The 15,179-nt window shown below is 38.5% G+C and overlaps 1 protein-coding gene across 12 annotated transcripts in view; it reads left to right on the top strand.

The window, feature by feature from the left end:
• Positions 1-15,179, top strand: part of ntng1a (netrin g1a) — a 90,020-nt gene that overhangs the window by 54,038 nt on the left and 20,803 nt on the right. For all 12 annotated transcript variants that reach the window (XM_084398328.1, XM_084398334.1, XM_084398331.1 and 9 more), the window contains exon 4: positions 14,247-14,419. In XM_084398328.1, coding sequence (XP_084254454.1) covers positions 14,247-14,419 — 173 coding nt within the window. The remainder of the gene's footprint in view (positions 1-14,246; positions 14,420-15,179) is intronic.

Here is a 15,179-nt window from a genome sequence, read left to right as displayed (position 1 = left end):
TTTATATTAAGCTATTAATACAGTAACAAATGAATTAAAAATGTGTTGAAAAAATATTTTTGTTCAACATTTGACCGACAAGCAAGTCGGAAAGGAGCCTGTCAGTCACACAGTAGGCTATATGGATTCAGTACTCCTGGCACTGCACATATTGTTATATATCTAATTATATGTATTGGCAGGCAGTTTGTATCATACTAGTACTTTTGACATCCCTAGTGAATATGTGTTAGTATTAGTGGATCAACATCTTAGTCCTGTCCCAAACCCCAGTGAGCTTGAGAACACTCTAAATAGGCATCAATTAATAAACGCACAAAAAATAAATAAATAAAAAACATCCAAATTTTATAATTATATTGGAATATTTTAGTTTATACTTGCAAGGACTGAATGACATATTTATAATCAGCATTTCTCTTATATTTTTTCACTGAGCATGTCACAGTGAATTCTTGTGACTGCCATATATTTGAAGTGCTGATTGAAGGCATCTTAAAAGGCAGCATTTGTGTTAATTATAAAAAGTATAATTATAATTAGAAAATTTGGGTGATATCTTAAACCGCTGCCTTGAAATACTGGATAGGTAAATATCTCACTAGGTTTTGGAACGGTGCTGATTTCATCAAATTAAATGAAAATGACATCTGTAGATTAATTTGAATATTTGTGTTTATTGTTAAGTCTGTCAGTGTTGTGGCTCGAGTGGTTTCTCCTTCACTTCTTTCACAGAAGGTGAAGTTTTGGTTAATGCACAAATGAACACACACACAGACCACTGATTTAAAATATGTATTTGAAAGTCCATCAAAAAGAAACCAAGCTCATGAGACTGAGTGTTCTCATTAAATAAAAATTAATTTAAAAAACTACCCAACATTTTGTAGTTGCATTCCAGATTCCTGCAACCAGCAAGCCTAGTAAACATGCTGATAATTATTTCACCTGTTTGACATTAAGTAAGAAGAACGGCTGAACCACTCTGACTTATCATTAATGCAGCAGTCATCCAGAGACTGAGAAATGCATTCGCTTCACCGTGAAGAGAATGTTGTGTCTTTTGGGACTCTGCTGACTGACTGAGAACTGTGTTAATGATAACATGCTGAACGTTTGGATGCCTCTAGACACCCTTACTGATTACCAGCGACTGCCTGATCCAGCACATTCAGTCAGAAGAGAGACAGACCATAGCCTAGAGGGTGTTAGCAAACCAGTCTCCCTGTATTGTAAACTCTTTGACCCTTCTTAAACAATATACTATGTTTAGATTGAAGACAGCAATTTATTTTAAAGAAGGCCAAATCATAGCAGACTTTTTCTTGCTCTTTTGAAATAAAACCGTTTGAAGTACTATGCGGCCAAACTCTAATATCTTTTAGGTGCAGATATTACAGGATGCAGATTTAAATATAAAAGCTGATTGAACACTGATGAGAATATTATAGAATATATTGCTTCAGAATAAATTATATAGGCTATAATTATATAACACACACACACACACACAAAAAAAAATTATTACGGACAAGCAACTTTTTATTTTTCTCGGACAAGTGAATAGCCACGTTTTCATTACCCTTCAAATTGCGCAAATTGAAATGGCGAATTGAAAATACGCCCAATGGAAACACGTCATTTTCGGAAAAGGCTCCCATTTATATAAAAAAAAAAAATTAACGCTCGCATGAGGTGGTTTTTCAGGCAATTCGAGAAATAAATATTTCGCAAATCTGCAATGGAAACAGTTTTTGCGCATTTCCAGGTCACCTGACGTACAGTAGATGAGGCGGTATGTTTGGACAGAATACGAGACAGAGTTCTTTATTAAATTCATAAAAGACAGGAATAATGGATTCTAAACCTCAAATAAATGCCACAATCAAGACCTCGAAGCAGAAATGAGGGAGAAACACCCAGAAACACCTCATATGAGCCTCTCATAAGTATTTCCGTCATTCCGCAATCGTTTTTTCTTGACATTTAGAAAAAATCACAAAAGTTTTGTGCAAATCTGTAATGGAAACGCGCCTAATGACAGATTTACATGAAAAAGGCTTAATGTCGAGCCCATATATATATATACATATATATTAGGGCTGTCAGAATTAACGCGTTAACGCATGTGAGTAATTTTTTCAGTTTAACGTGTTAAAAATATTTAATGCAATTATTGCAGCATCTTTTTTTTTCCTGGCATCCTTTGGCTAGCGTTACATTATAATGATGCTATCATTCATTCAAGTGCTATTAAAACATTCAAGCACGATAAGATGCAAAAAAGCATTCTCATGTATAAGCAGTTCTCATGTATAAGAATAAAACAGCTTCACAAACAGTCTTTTAAACCACACAATATCATTATTTCTGTTACAAATATTATTATTATCACATAAGTACTGAGATAAATGTATAGTTCGGTTATAAACACTGATGTTACGGTAGCGGTCAAAATAGAGTAAATCACCTTTTGAAAGTATCACGCCCTTTAAAAAACAATTGTAAAGATAACATCTTTATGCGACCAGGTGGTGACAAGTGACTGTTAAAAAATGTATGTCATTGAATCATTCATTCAAACAGTTTTTTAACTTTAATTTTAAATAGACTGCAGCAATAAACATTTTGTCAGAACCTCTTATAAATTATGTTATTTTGTTTAGTTGTTTGTTCGGAGTCGTGGGAGAATCGTGATCTCTGTTTGAAACAAAAAAATCATGATTCTCAATTTATCCAGGATTGTGCAGCTCTAATTTATATATATTAATTCGATCATTAACCATTTCAGTCTTATCTGACTCTTGTTGATTCTATGGGCCTATTCTCGCCATACACGCAAGATGATTTTATTTGGCAATGATTTTTTTCTGGGTAGGTTGCCAGGTCTTTCACCAATCCTCCCCATTACATGGCTTGGGAGTCGGGACTCACACACACATTCACACATACATTCACACTTACCAAAAATTGTGCGTATCCAATTCGCCTATACGGCATGTTTTGGGATTGTGGGTGAAACCAGAGCACCCGGAGGAAACCCATGCAGACACAGGGAGAACATGCAAACTCCACATATATCAATTCTGTCTAGAAACAAGGTGTTTTAGAAACAGATGCCGTGTAGTGGGAGCACTGCTATAGTCATTTCACATTTCACAAAATCAAGAGGGTGACATTTATTTGCAAAAACCTCCTGCTAATGTTTGATTTAAAAGGGGTTTTAAAAAGAAGTGTTGACTACATCAAATATTAAAATTAATTAAAAAAGAAGACCGCGAAAGGTGCTGTATATTTCAGCGTTCCCCTGCAATTTGCAGATCAGAGGCCCAGTGTGTTTACAAGCACAAATGTTGCACATATCCACTTTGAAATCAGTCATTTCATGTGCACATTAAATGTAACTGATGTGACCAGTGATTTCTGTATATTTTGTGAAAGTGCCTTGGCAATTAGTGTGAATATTTCTTGAGTTTCAGTGTGTGTGTGTGTGTGTGCCTGAATCACTGTTTAGAAGATGAACATTTCTCTCACTGTCACAAAGTCTCCTTCCTCCCAAGCAGAGCTGATTTGCATTCCACTCACTCATACCGTCTCTGTCTGTGTCTCTCTCTTTATCTCTCTCTGACCTGATCACTCACAGATGGCACAGCCCTTATTCTGTTCCTCCTCCTTTACAGAGCGTTCAGCAAAGGAACATGTGTGCAATCACTACACAAATGGATTAATTGTGTTTCAGGGTAGAAAACCTCAGTGAATTCATATTGTATACAAACACAGTGTGAAAAAATCAACACATGCAGACAGACGTTCTTTGTCACAGACATGTGCAAATTCACATGCACATAAACACATACATGCACGCAAATGTACACAGCTTAGCACCATGAGCAGGGCTAATACTGAGGTGATGGGAGGATTTTTACAGTGCAAAGCCATATTGTTACCCCGGAAAGGCTGATCCCATTTAGAGGTTCCAGCAAAATCCCTATCCCGTTCAAAGCCATTGACTGGAATAAAGCTATTAGCCTACCTCCAGATTAGCACTGTAACGCAAGAATTATTATGTTAATGTGTCAAAATCAGGGTTAACTTTGTCATTCCTTCTGAGGAGGAAAGTTTGGGCCGCTTTTATTCACTGTCTTGCTTCATTCAAGGTCCATACTAAACGTTAAGGCACATGAGGTCATCCATTAGGCCTCATTCATGAAACACATCACTCATAATACAACTGTTGATGGATATCTGAGTAATCCCCTCATTGACCTCACCTTCACTCAACATCTCTGCCTCTAATAACCCCACCCTAAACCATCTGACACACCCACCCACACATATACACAATATTTAGATGTCACCCTGGTTAGATTACTGTGGTGTTTCTTTCAATCACTATGCGTGAGAAGCTTTTACATGCATTATGAACATCTTTTATGTCTCAAGATGTTTTAGCTAAAAATTTATGAGGTGCTTACATCTAATATTTCTCTCTCACTCTGGGTTGATGCCTGTTGTATGGGACAGATTAAGACGCAAAGCGCTGTAGGATTCCAATCGCGAACTGCCCTCTGACCCCGGGCACATCTGTGCGGTTCAGGCTGCCTCTGATGATGGATTAAGAGTCTTTAATCAGAGCGTCTGGGGAGAACTTGGCAATCTGAGCCAGGCCAATTCACCAGCCCCATACAGCCATGCATCATTACAACACAGATATCCTCCGACCTCCTCTTACCCACCTCCTTCAGACCCGACACATTAAAATTTAAATACATCCCTCATCCACCACACTACACATTCAGCAATCGAAGAAGGTCACGAACCCTTGTTTTTCCAGAATGATAATACTGAAACACAAGCTGTTTGCTGCAGTGGTGTGAAAGGGACAGGAAACAAGACAACAGATTGGCTGTGTAAAGCCAGATTCGTGAGTTTTGTTTAAAACGAATTCCCACAGCGATACTCCATCAGAGAGAGCCATGTCATCTGTATGGTCATGGCAGGCGTGTGGTGAGCTCGGCTGTCAGGCTTATAAGGGCTTTTCTGGTGCCTGCGCTGTGAGATTCGTTGTAAACCACAAATCTACAGATGAATAGGAATTTCTTTCTCTTCTTTTTTTTTTAGATTTTACAATGATTTCATTGTCCTTTTTTCATTTTACCCATCGCACACTACAGAATTGAATTGAGAATGAATGTAGATTTCAATTCTATTCCTGAATTTTGATTGAAATAATTCAAATTTGAATCATAGATAGATAGATAGATAGATAGATCATGATCAATTTTATGTTGAAGTATTTTGGCTAGACATGCTGCAAGCACATTGCATCTACATTTTAGCTTCTCAATCTTATTCTAGGATTGAAGGCGCTAGAAAGAAATGAAACACACTTTGGTGCCTGTAAAGGTTCACTCAAGGAGAAATGAAGGAATATTCTTGCTTCATTTTAGCAGAATCTCCTTGACATTTATCTCACAACCCTCCCCAGACTGTGCCTTTATTATAACCAGTACAATACACAAGTTTCATACAGCCTATTGATCTATCATTTTTATTAAACTCGTTTATTTTTATCAACCTTCTTCATACTTTTGCCTTTTTTTCTTCTTTTTTTTTTTTGCATGATGTTATACACCTGGCCTCTGTGCAATGTTCTAGATTTCTGACAAAGTTTCCATGGAAGTCCAACTTCATTTGGCATTCTATTGCACTTTCTCAAGTAGTCATTTTGAAATTCAGGCTTTTCAAGTTGAATTGAATACAGCATTAGCCCAGAATATATTTTGCCTCTCCAGTTTCTCCAGGTTTTCTTTATCTTGTGATTAGTTCACTGACCCCTGAATAATATGAATGTCTTGGGGCTTACATTAACAATCTGTAATAGCTTGTGGCTGCTGCACAAAACAAAAGTAGGACGACTGAATGTTCTTTAAATTGTTAAATGAATTGTGAATACAGTGTTGTAATTTCAGTGGCAATGTTTGGCTTCAGGGTCATTCAGATTTATTCCAATTTAGCTCCTCACTGCATTCTGCTAACATTTGTTTATATTTAGAAAATGTGAAGCCGTCTGATAATTGTGAGCCTAGAGCCTTAGACAACATCCACAGTCCTCTTTTCAAAGTACAGAATATCCATTACATATCCACCATGGCCACTTTGAATTGTCATGTTTGTCACTCATTAGCGGTTGAGTGAGAGGATGAATGTGGTTCAGGTTGTTATCAACTGTTTTTAGTAAATATTGTTGTGTCTAGTTGAACCCAGAGGAGTTGGTTTCTCAGATGGTCATCTTCGGCTCCCAAGGCATTAAGCTGTCCCTGAATCTAACTTCTCTTGCTGTCAAGTACATGCAGTTTAGCAAAAAGCAATAGTTGCACAGATGTGTCTCGGAGAGATTGCACCCACTTCTCACTTCCTTATGCTGTGGTGTGGAGCAGTTGTCTGTGTTTGTCAGGAGGCAATTAGAGTCAGCACACAAGATGCTCTGTTTCATTTATCTCAGATTCAGAGTGAGGTGCGGTACTCAGGCCTCACCTTGTCAGCCTATGACACGCTACTGCTCACAGCCAATCACAAAGAGTCAGAACTGGCTGAAGTAACCACTTTACAGTGGATGGAGAAGTAAACACTTTACAGAAAATGTTTTTTAAAAAAATGGAGAAAAGGGGCCGCAATTTGTAGACCAAAGCAGAGAATCACCTCAGAGATTCACTTCTTCAATTTTGTTTGGTGTCTACATCCAGTTTGAAGCTTGTTTATCAGAAGTGTGGCAGCAGATGGCCAAGTAGATCAGAACGGAAAGAAACAAAGGTGTCTAAGAACTTGGCATCCTAGAAAGAGGAATCATAACATGGTTATTTTTAATATTTGGGGAAACAATTTTGAACCAGCTATCTATCTAAAATAGGGGAAGCCTACAGGAATGCATGAACTACAAAGACGAGAAACAGTCAGCCCTCACTCAAAAACCCAAAAGCACCCTACGTCAACCAAACCCATCATCAAAATTTAGCCAACATCTTCAAAAAAATGGAAAAGCAAGATCAGATGCTGCTGAACAAAATTACTGAAGGATGTTAAAAGATAAAGATAAAGGATAGAAATGTAACACTGTGCTGGCCAGGATGTGTTAGTATGAACGTTTTCAAAGTAACTGGATGTTTGAAAGCAGCACTGCACAGCACTGCAGTTTTCCCATCTGCTTCAAAAGAGCAGCCATTGTTCCTCAAAAAGCCCAAGATACCACACCTGAATGGCTACAGACCTGAGTTCTGCATTTAGACTTTTGGGGACTCAAGTCCACTTCAGAACCAAAGCACTTTGCCTTCAGTGCTGACAGTCTAATGATGACATTGCCCCCTCAGTTACAATCTGTCCCCTCTCCACCCCCCGAAACGAGAAATTTGAACCCTTTTAACATTCACACCAGTGTGATTGGAACGTTCAGTGCGTGACGTGATAAACTACTAAATTAATATGTATCTTTGCTCCTCCGCTGGTGCTGAGCCAGAGACGGACATGCTCAGCGCTGTTCTTATATCACAACTATTCCGTTTTTTCGATCACATAATGTTTCATTTAGGTTTCAGACATGTAGGCAATAACAAAAAAAAAAAAAAATTTGTTTGTTAAATACACTGATGTCGATGGAAGCAGCAATAATAATCCTTTCAATTAGAATTTGACATTGTGATTTATTCATATCAGATACTGTACACAGTAACTATAAAGTTTACTCTATTCTTTACCGTGTTCACCAGCCACTTACATTTATGTATTTCAGGAGAAATAGATGAACTTAAGTGACTTAAATCTGACAGATCCGGCTCCCGTCGTGTTTTATAGATTAACCAACGTGATCATTATAAAGGTGTTTAAACAACAAATGTGACATGCATAACGCGTCCCATACAACAGTATTTCTCCGCCCCCCGCTCCCCTGGTCCGTTCGTTTAGGGCCGGAGTTGAATAGATCTTTCCGGCCCGAAACCCCCCTTTTTTTTGCAGTGGAAATGCACAGAACGGTTCGAGAACAGACAAAGGCCGGGAACCCGCACCAGAACCGTGTCGGTGGAAAAGGTTTAACAGTGATCTTGTGTTGTTCCAAACCAATATGATTTTCTTTCTTCTGTGGAACACAAAAGGTAATCTAAAAAGTCAAATGAATCCATACGACTTGTGCGCTATATTCCAAGTCTTCTGAAGCTGTGCGATACCCCAGTTACTCAGCAACACTCTTATTATTTATTTAAAGTTTGTTTGACTCCTCGTATCTTAATGATTTGCACAATGGTTTTTATTCACTGACATGATCAAATAATTATTTTAGTGAGAGTTTTGACCATGTTCTCTGTATTACAATAACACCTGCACATTTAATTGAACATAATTACTTCACTTACTTTGCTCACTCACAGGCCATCCTGTCTTTGCTCAGCCTGTTTTGGTTGGATCAGCATGCCTAGCCATGCATGTGTAAGCTTCATTTGGAGATAATTGCTAATAATTATCCACTGATAAGTCAGTACGGCGCAAGGCGGCTAGAGAACGGGGGCTGTTTTACTGTCGGTTTTCTGAACTGGTGCGAGAGCAGATAAGATATGAATTGATGAAGATGAGCTCTTTTTTTCAAGAGGTCAGTTGTGAGGGGGACTATTTAAAGAGAGACTACAGTGCTGTTTGTGCTTTCGATGTCAATCAAGTTTCTATTATTTTGGAGGTCACAGACTCAGACTGCTTCAGGCTAGAATTTCAATAAAAGATAGATAAATAAAGAAATAAATCGTTATAAGCATGTTCTGCCTCCTGCCTTTCAAGGAGGACATTCAGCCTTTAAACTTTTCTGTTAGACTCAAAGCTGACTGAACAAAAACCTCCTTCATATTCTTCTTTGTAGCATGTTAGCCGTCTATACAATTTATAACAAGTGAGAAATGAAAATTCTGTCATCATTTACTCACCCTCACGTTGTTCCAAACTGAGTGTGAGTAAATAATGACAGATTTATATATTATTTTTGTGTGAGCTGTCCCTTAACACATCTTGAGGTTCTGAGTTTGAATATACACAGACGAGGGCAAAATTTAAGAGCTATGGTGGAGGGGAAGATTTCCAGTAAATAACAAAATGCATTTTTGTTTTTCACACAAAAGCTATTGTATGACTTCAGAAGACTTAGTATAGTGCACAAGTCATGTGGACCACATTTGTGGTGCTCTTTTGTGTATTTTGCATACATTTTAGACTGTTGTGGAAACTCACACAAGCAAAATGCACATGCATCATAATCTTTTATCAGAACACGGCAGTACTTGTGAATATGGCAAAGCCTGGCTAAATTAAGACAGAGAGTTTCTATGGTGGAGCCCTGGAGAGCAGCTTTGGCATTAAAGTCTAATTAAATATATTTTTTTACTGCACTTCTCCTTGAGGCAGCTATTGCACCTCATCTCCCCTGGTGACCAGACTGGAACGAGAATGTTTCGTCTCTGTTAGCGATGCTACCATGCCGACGGCAAAGGGACCCAGCAGGCCCTTGCTCTGTCCCCTTCATTACATCAGCAGCACAGCTCTGCCTCATATCAACACCGTGATTAAAATGTTTCTGGTGATAAGAGGATATGAAGGTCAAGCTACAAGAAGTGCAGTGCATGGAATCTGAGACCTCCACCTGAACTGAATAAGGAGGCCTAATCAGAATGCCATGCATGCCTTTAACTCCTTGCAGCTCGATGGCTTTGTTTTGCTCGGTCGCTGGACCAGCTTTGTTAGTTAAGGCTAGCGAGCTGTTCATTGCAATGCATAGTTTTTTATGAATAAAGTAAATGAGGTACTTTATAATTCAGAAAAAAACTATGCCCACTGGAACTGTTTCATGCCCCTGTAAAGCAGCCCTTTTTTATGGTTTTTACTCTTGTGTGGTTTTAATATGTCTCAGAAGTCTATTACTCACTGTTTATATGCAGTTTAATGACCCACCATAATATCAGCAACTAATTTGCATCATGTGTCATTATTTGGTTGGAGATTTTATGTGTGCAAGCTTGCTAACATGTCACAGAAGCAACAGATTCATGCTTGGCTGACAGGTGCCAGTTTTAAAGAGGATGTCCTATGATATTGAGATTTGACATGCCCTTCTGTTAAATAATAAATAAATAAAAACTATAGATAATGAGATGCAAATCAGGGTGTCTGGAGAATAATGCCCCCTCATTTATTCTACCCGTGTATACGTGCAGGGACTGAGCAGTCATTTGTCACTTCCAAACGTGATTCGGTGCATCACATTTATCAGCCCCTGCATGTACATCTCTTCGGACACAATGGTTTTAATAATGCTCCTCTGTACCCACACTTGGCAGATCGTAAACCTGTGTGAGAAAGAGAGACGGCAGACATCATGAGTCTGGAAAAAGTTAGATCAAAGACTAGAGACTGATCAGCTTTTGAAAAATAATAATTATTTTTTTTGCTTTTTTTTTTTACAGTGTTACTTTAATCTGTTAGAATCATGCTGATCAACTTTAAAGGAATTCCGTTTTTTTTTTTTTTTACATAATATCTATGGACAGCATCTGTGACATGCTGTATGTTACCACAAGGAATAGTTTCAGCTATAATAATTACATAAAAATGTTTACATTAATACATTTATATTAGCAGGCAAGTGGGCCAGGCCAGGGCTTCGCTACTTAATCGCTACATTATATTTCTCTAGCCTGGCTAACGTCAGACCTCGTCTCATTGAGACGTGGTCTGGGAACCACATGTTCATTTTCTTGTATTTGAGGCGTGGTTTACGAATGCCCAGAGCCGTTTATTGGGCGCTACGAATGTCTATCAAATGCACCTGTACGTAGCTCATAGCCAATCGTTTCAATCATACCAGATGACGTATGTAGAGCGACAGAAATTCGACGAGGAAGAAGACGATGGGTCAGAGATTTATGTGTACACGATGGCGTTCAGCGACTATTGCCGTTTGTGCAAGACAAACATGAGCAAACATGTCTGCTGCCATGTTGGATCCATAGATATAAACAAACTGCTTCGGTGTGTCGCATAGACGTCGTCATCGTCTTGCTGCTCCCTCCCCGTTCTGTGATTGGTCCCCTCGCTGAGGCGAAAATCTGGTCCATGGAATCCAGGCTGCCTAGTAGCGTGAATAAAATCGCGCTGCGTGCAAGGCAGCATGGGGAAACCCAGGCTAATATTTCTCAGCATTTCTGAAGGAATTAAACTCACAGCTTCATTGTTAATAGAGAGAGATACGCTGAACAGATGCAGGTACCCATCTCTCATCTCTCTCTCAATAATTAATTCAAATGAATCCTATAGTTTATTCATTCAAATAAATGTAATCTCACGAACTACTTTATCTCTGTGTTTGATTTGAAAGCAGGCTGAATGCTAGAACAAACAAGCCGTAACTGACGAAAATAACCATCAATTTTACCCTTCTGGTCAAATATTGCACTGAAAACATCTTTAAGTTGTCAATGTTGACAAATGACCATACTATAAGCAGGCTAATTCACGGCTAGCTGTGCATTAAACAATTTGAATGCACTTTGTGGAGACAACAAGCCTCTGCTTCCCATCGGATGGTCTTTGCCTCCACATCATGCATTAAAATAGTTTAATGCACAGCTAGCCGGGGATTATTCCTTACTGGTTTCTAATATTCAAATATTAAGTTGTACTTTTATATTGTTAGTCACACTTTATAGTAGGTGTCTTTAACTACTTTGTCCTTACATCAAAAAATAAGTACAATGTACTTTTGTTTGTATTGTGTTGATGTTGTATTGCAAAACACTTTTTCTGCTACTGAGGTGGGATACGGGTAAGGTTAGTGACAGGTTTAGTGGAATAGGTAGGTTTAAGGCTGGGTTAAAAGGGAAGGGAAGGGTAAACAGTGTAATTATAGCTGTAATTACGGAAATTAATTTCAGATGGATTTACATGCAGGTATTTATAATACTATAAGTACAATGTTAAAACATGTATGTGCATAATAAGTGCATTGCATCACATTATAAATGTAAATGTTAGTACATAGTAGTTTAAGACACTGGTAACACTTCACAATAATGTTTCAGTAGTTAACATTAGTTAACTACATTAGTTAACATGAACTAATAATGAACTGCACTCCTACAGCATTTACTTATCTTTGTTAATGTTAATTTCGGTTAGTTAATGTTAGTTAATAGCCTGGCTAACGTCAGACCTCTTTCTCTTTGAGACGTGGTCTGGGAACCACATGTTCATTTTCTCGTATTTGAGGCGTGGTTTACGAATGCCCAGAGCGGTTTATTGGACGCTACAAATGTCTATCAAATGCGCCTGTACGTAGCTCATAGCCAATCGTTTCAATTATACCAGATGACGTATGTAGAGCAACAGATATTCAACGAAGAAGACGACGATGGGTCAGAGATTTATGTGTACACCAGAGTCCTGCACGGGTCCGATTTTGTAAATCCGCACCCGCAGTGCTTAAAACAGCACCCGACCCGTTTCCCAACAGCAGCACTAATTAAAATCTGCACCCGACCCGCTTAAAATAGAACCGACACCCGACCCGCACCCGAAATAAAATCAGTTTAGACTATCACATTATAGACACACTTACAAAAATGTTTATTGCCAGGTCATACAGAAGTTATTACACGACAATTAACACAAGGACAACTTCAGCCGAAGCTGTCAAAAGGCCGATACATGAAGAACATGGCTAACGTTACCACAAAACTGAGTAGCCTTATAACATTTTACCAATCGAACAGACGCGGCTACAACACTATATGCCACGCAATTTCGTCTAGCCTACATCTGACCATTTTGGGTTCAAACACGCCCTGCACACCACACATACTGTGTTAAATATGAAAAATACCGTTCGATAGAACTGCTTTGTTACCACAGTTTCTGCGTGCTTCCACAGGGATGAAGTTCCACATTTGCGGCTATCCAACACGAAAATGTTTGCAGCAAAGCCTTTCACAATATTTTCTTCAGATAACTCCAAATTTCTCCCACACACTGGACTTGATTTTTGATGACGTATTGTCGACAACTTTACAATCTCCACTAGCTATTATTTTCTTCAACTCCTTAGCATCCATCTCGACGACTGCAAGCAGATCGCGCGCGCGGTTATGTCGTCATCGTCTTGCTGCTCCGTCCCCGTTCTGTGATTGGTTCCCTAGCTGAGGCGAAAATCTGGTCCATGGTATCCAGGCTGCCTAGCAGCGTGAATAAAATCGCGCTGCGCTCAAGGCAGCATGGGGAAACCCAGGCTAGTTAGTTAATGCAATAACTAATGTTAACAAATGAGACCTTATTGTAAAGTGTTACCAAGACACCTAATATAAAGTGGGACCATATTGTTTATTACCACATATTGTTTATTATGTTATTCAGTTTATGAGTATAAAAAAATATTTGCGCAAGTGATGGTCAATTTAATTTAAAGTATTGCATGGTGAACTGAAAAACACAGACGCACACATATAAACAAGTTAAGCTACTCAATTCTAGCTGCAGAACAGTTTCACTTAACCGCATCACATTTCTTTACGTCAGTTCTGCATGAGTGTCACAGAAATATCCATCTTTTGACTTTCTGCATACAAAATCAATTTGCGTGCTTAGAGAGGAAACTGGGGTGAGCAAATCTCGCTGTGAGACACTTGCATGGGGGTTGTCCTCAGTGGCCATAGTGAATGTATAACCAACATTTAAAGCATGACTGCCTCTGTGGATTAAAATCATTCACAAGTGCTTCAGCATATATATTAATATGTGAATATGTAAATAAAGAAGTGTGCAACATATGCGCCTAATATACACCACTTAATTATTTTTTTTTGATTATTTAACTGTTTTCTTTCTCTCTTTGAAAGTGTGACCTGTCTGTAACTATTTCTTTTCCTGTGGGATAATTATAAATAACCTATCTTTCGAGAAGGGAAAAAAAAAGAACTGAAAAATAATGATGTGGATTTTGCAGAATCCTTGACACTGTGTGCAAGGTTTTGAAGTCACTTTCTGGAAGCTTCAGAATACCTCCACATGCAGATGCACATTTACTTGAAATGCAAATGATTTACAAGGTCACTCTGGTCTCTAAGTGCTGGTTCCAATTTTTTCTCCCCTCTCGGGTGTAATTGAACCCCACAATTGAAAATCCACAAGGGCATATGTTTTATTTCCTTTTTTTTTTACCCTGACAGGTGCAAGTGCAACCTTCATGCCAACAGCTGCATCTTTGACAAAGAGAAACTCACTTGCGAATGTGAGCACAACACTACGGGGCCTGACTGTGGCCGCTGTAAGAGGAATTATCAGGCCAGAGCTTGGAGCGCTGGATCCTATCTCCCCATCCCCAAGGGCACAGCAAATATCTGTGAGTATACACACACACACACATTCCCATTCCACTTACTGGAAAGAACAATATGGGCTCTATGTTTGTGGATAACAAGGCTCACATGTCCTTTTACTCTGACCATAAACCATCTCTCTTACTGATGTCCTACCTTTCACAATGCGCTCATGGTGTCTCCCCAGAAGCCATTACCCTACTTCCAATTTAAAACCAGGTCCTCACAGGAACTCTGACACATCACAGTAACTTCTCAACTTTAAGAAGGTCTATCAGACATATTTAATATTTGATTTACTTATGTTAAATTACAAACTATATGGTCATTATTGTTTACTACAGATGGTAGTGACCAAGTCCAAAAATTGTGGTGGTACCATGGTATTCTTATCCGTAGTATAAAGTGGGTTACAAAGTAAAAAAATAAAATAATAATAAATAAATAATTTACCACCATTTACCATTTCAGTGAAAAGTTAACATTATTTTCTATTTGGTACGTCCTTTAGCTTTAATGACAGCAATAGCATGGAAGTGCCTAAGCAACCATGCTATTGGTTACAGGGATAGTTTAATGTAAAAGCTGTCATCATTTACTCACCATCATGTCATTCCAAACCTTTATGGCTTACTTTCTTCTGTGGGGCACAAAATGAGATATTTTGAATAAGGTTTCAGTTGTTTTTGTCCATTGAAATGAAGAAAAAATTCTGATGGCAGAAATTAACTTTTGAGTGAACTATCCCTTTAAGGAGTGTTTACCCTTCAGAAAGACGCAGAA

This window comes from Rutilus rutilus (genome assembly GCF_951802725.1).
Source record: "Rutilus rutilus genome assembly, chromosome: 24".
In the NCBI taxonomy this organism is placed as follows: domain Eukaryota; kingdom Metazoa; phylum Chordata; class Actinopteri; order Cypriniformes; family Leuciscidae; genus Rutilus; species Rutilus rutilus.
This window is presented reverse-complemented; position numbering and strand designations above follow the sequence as displayed.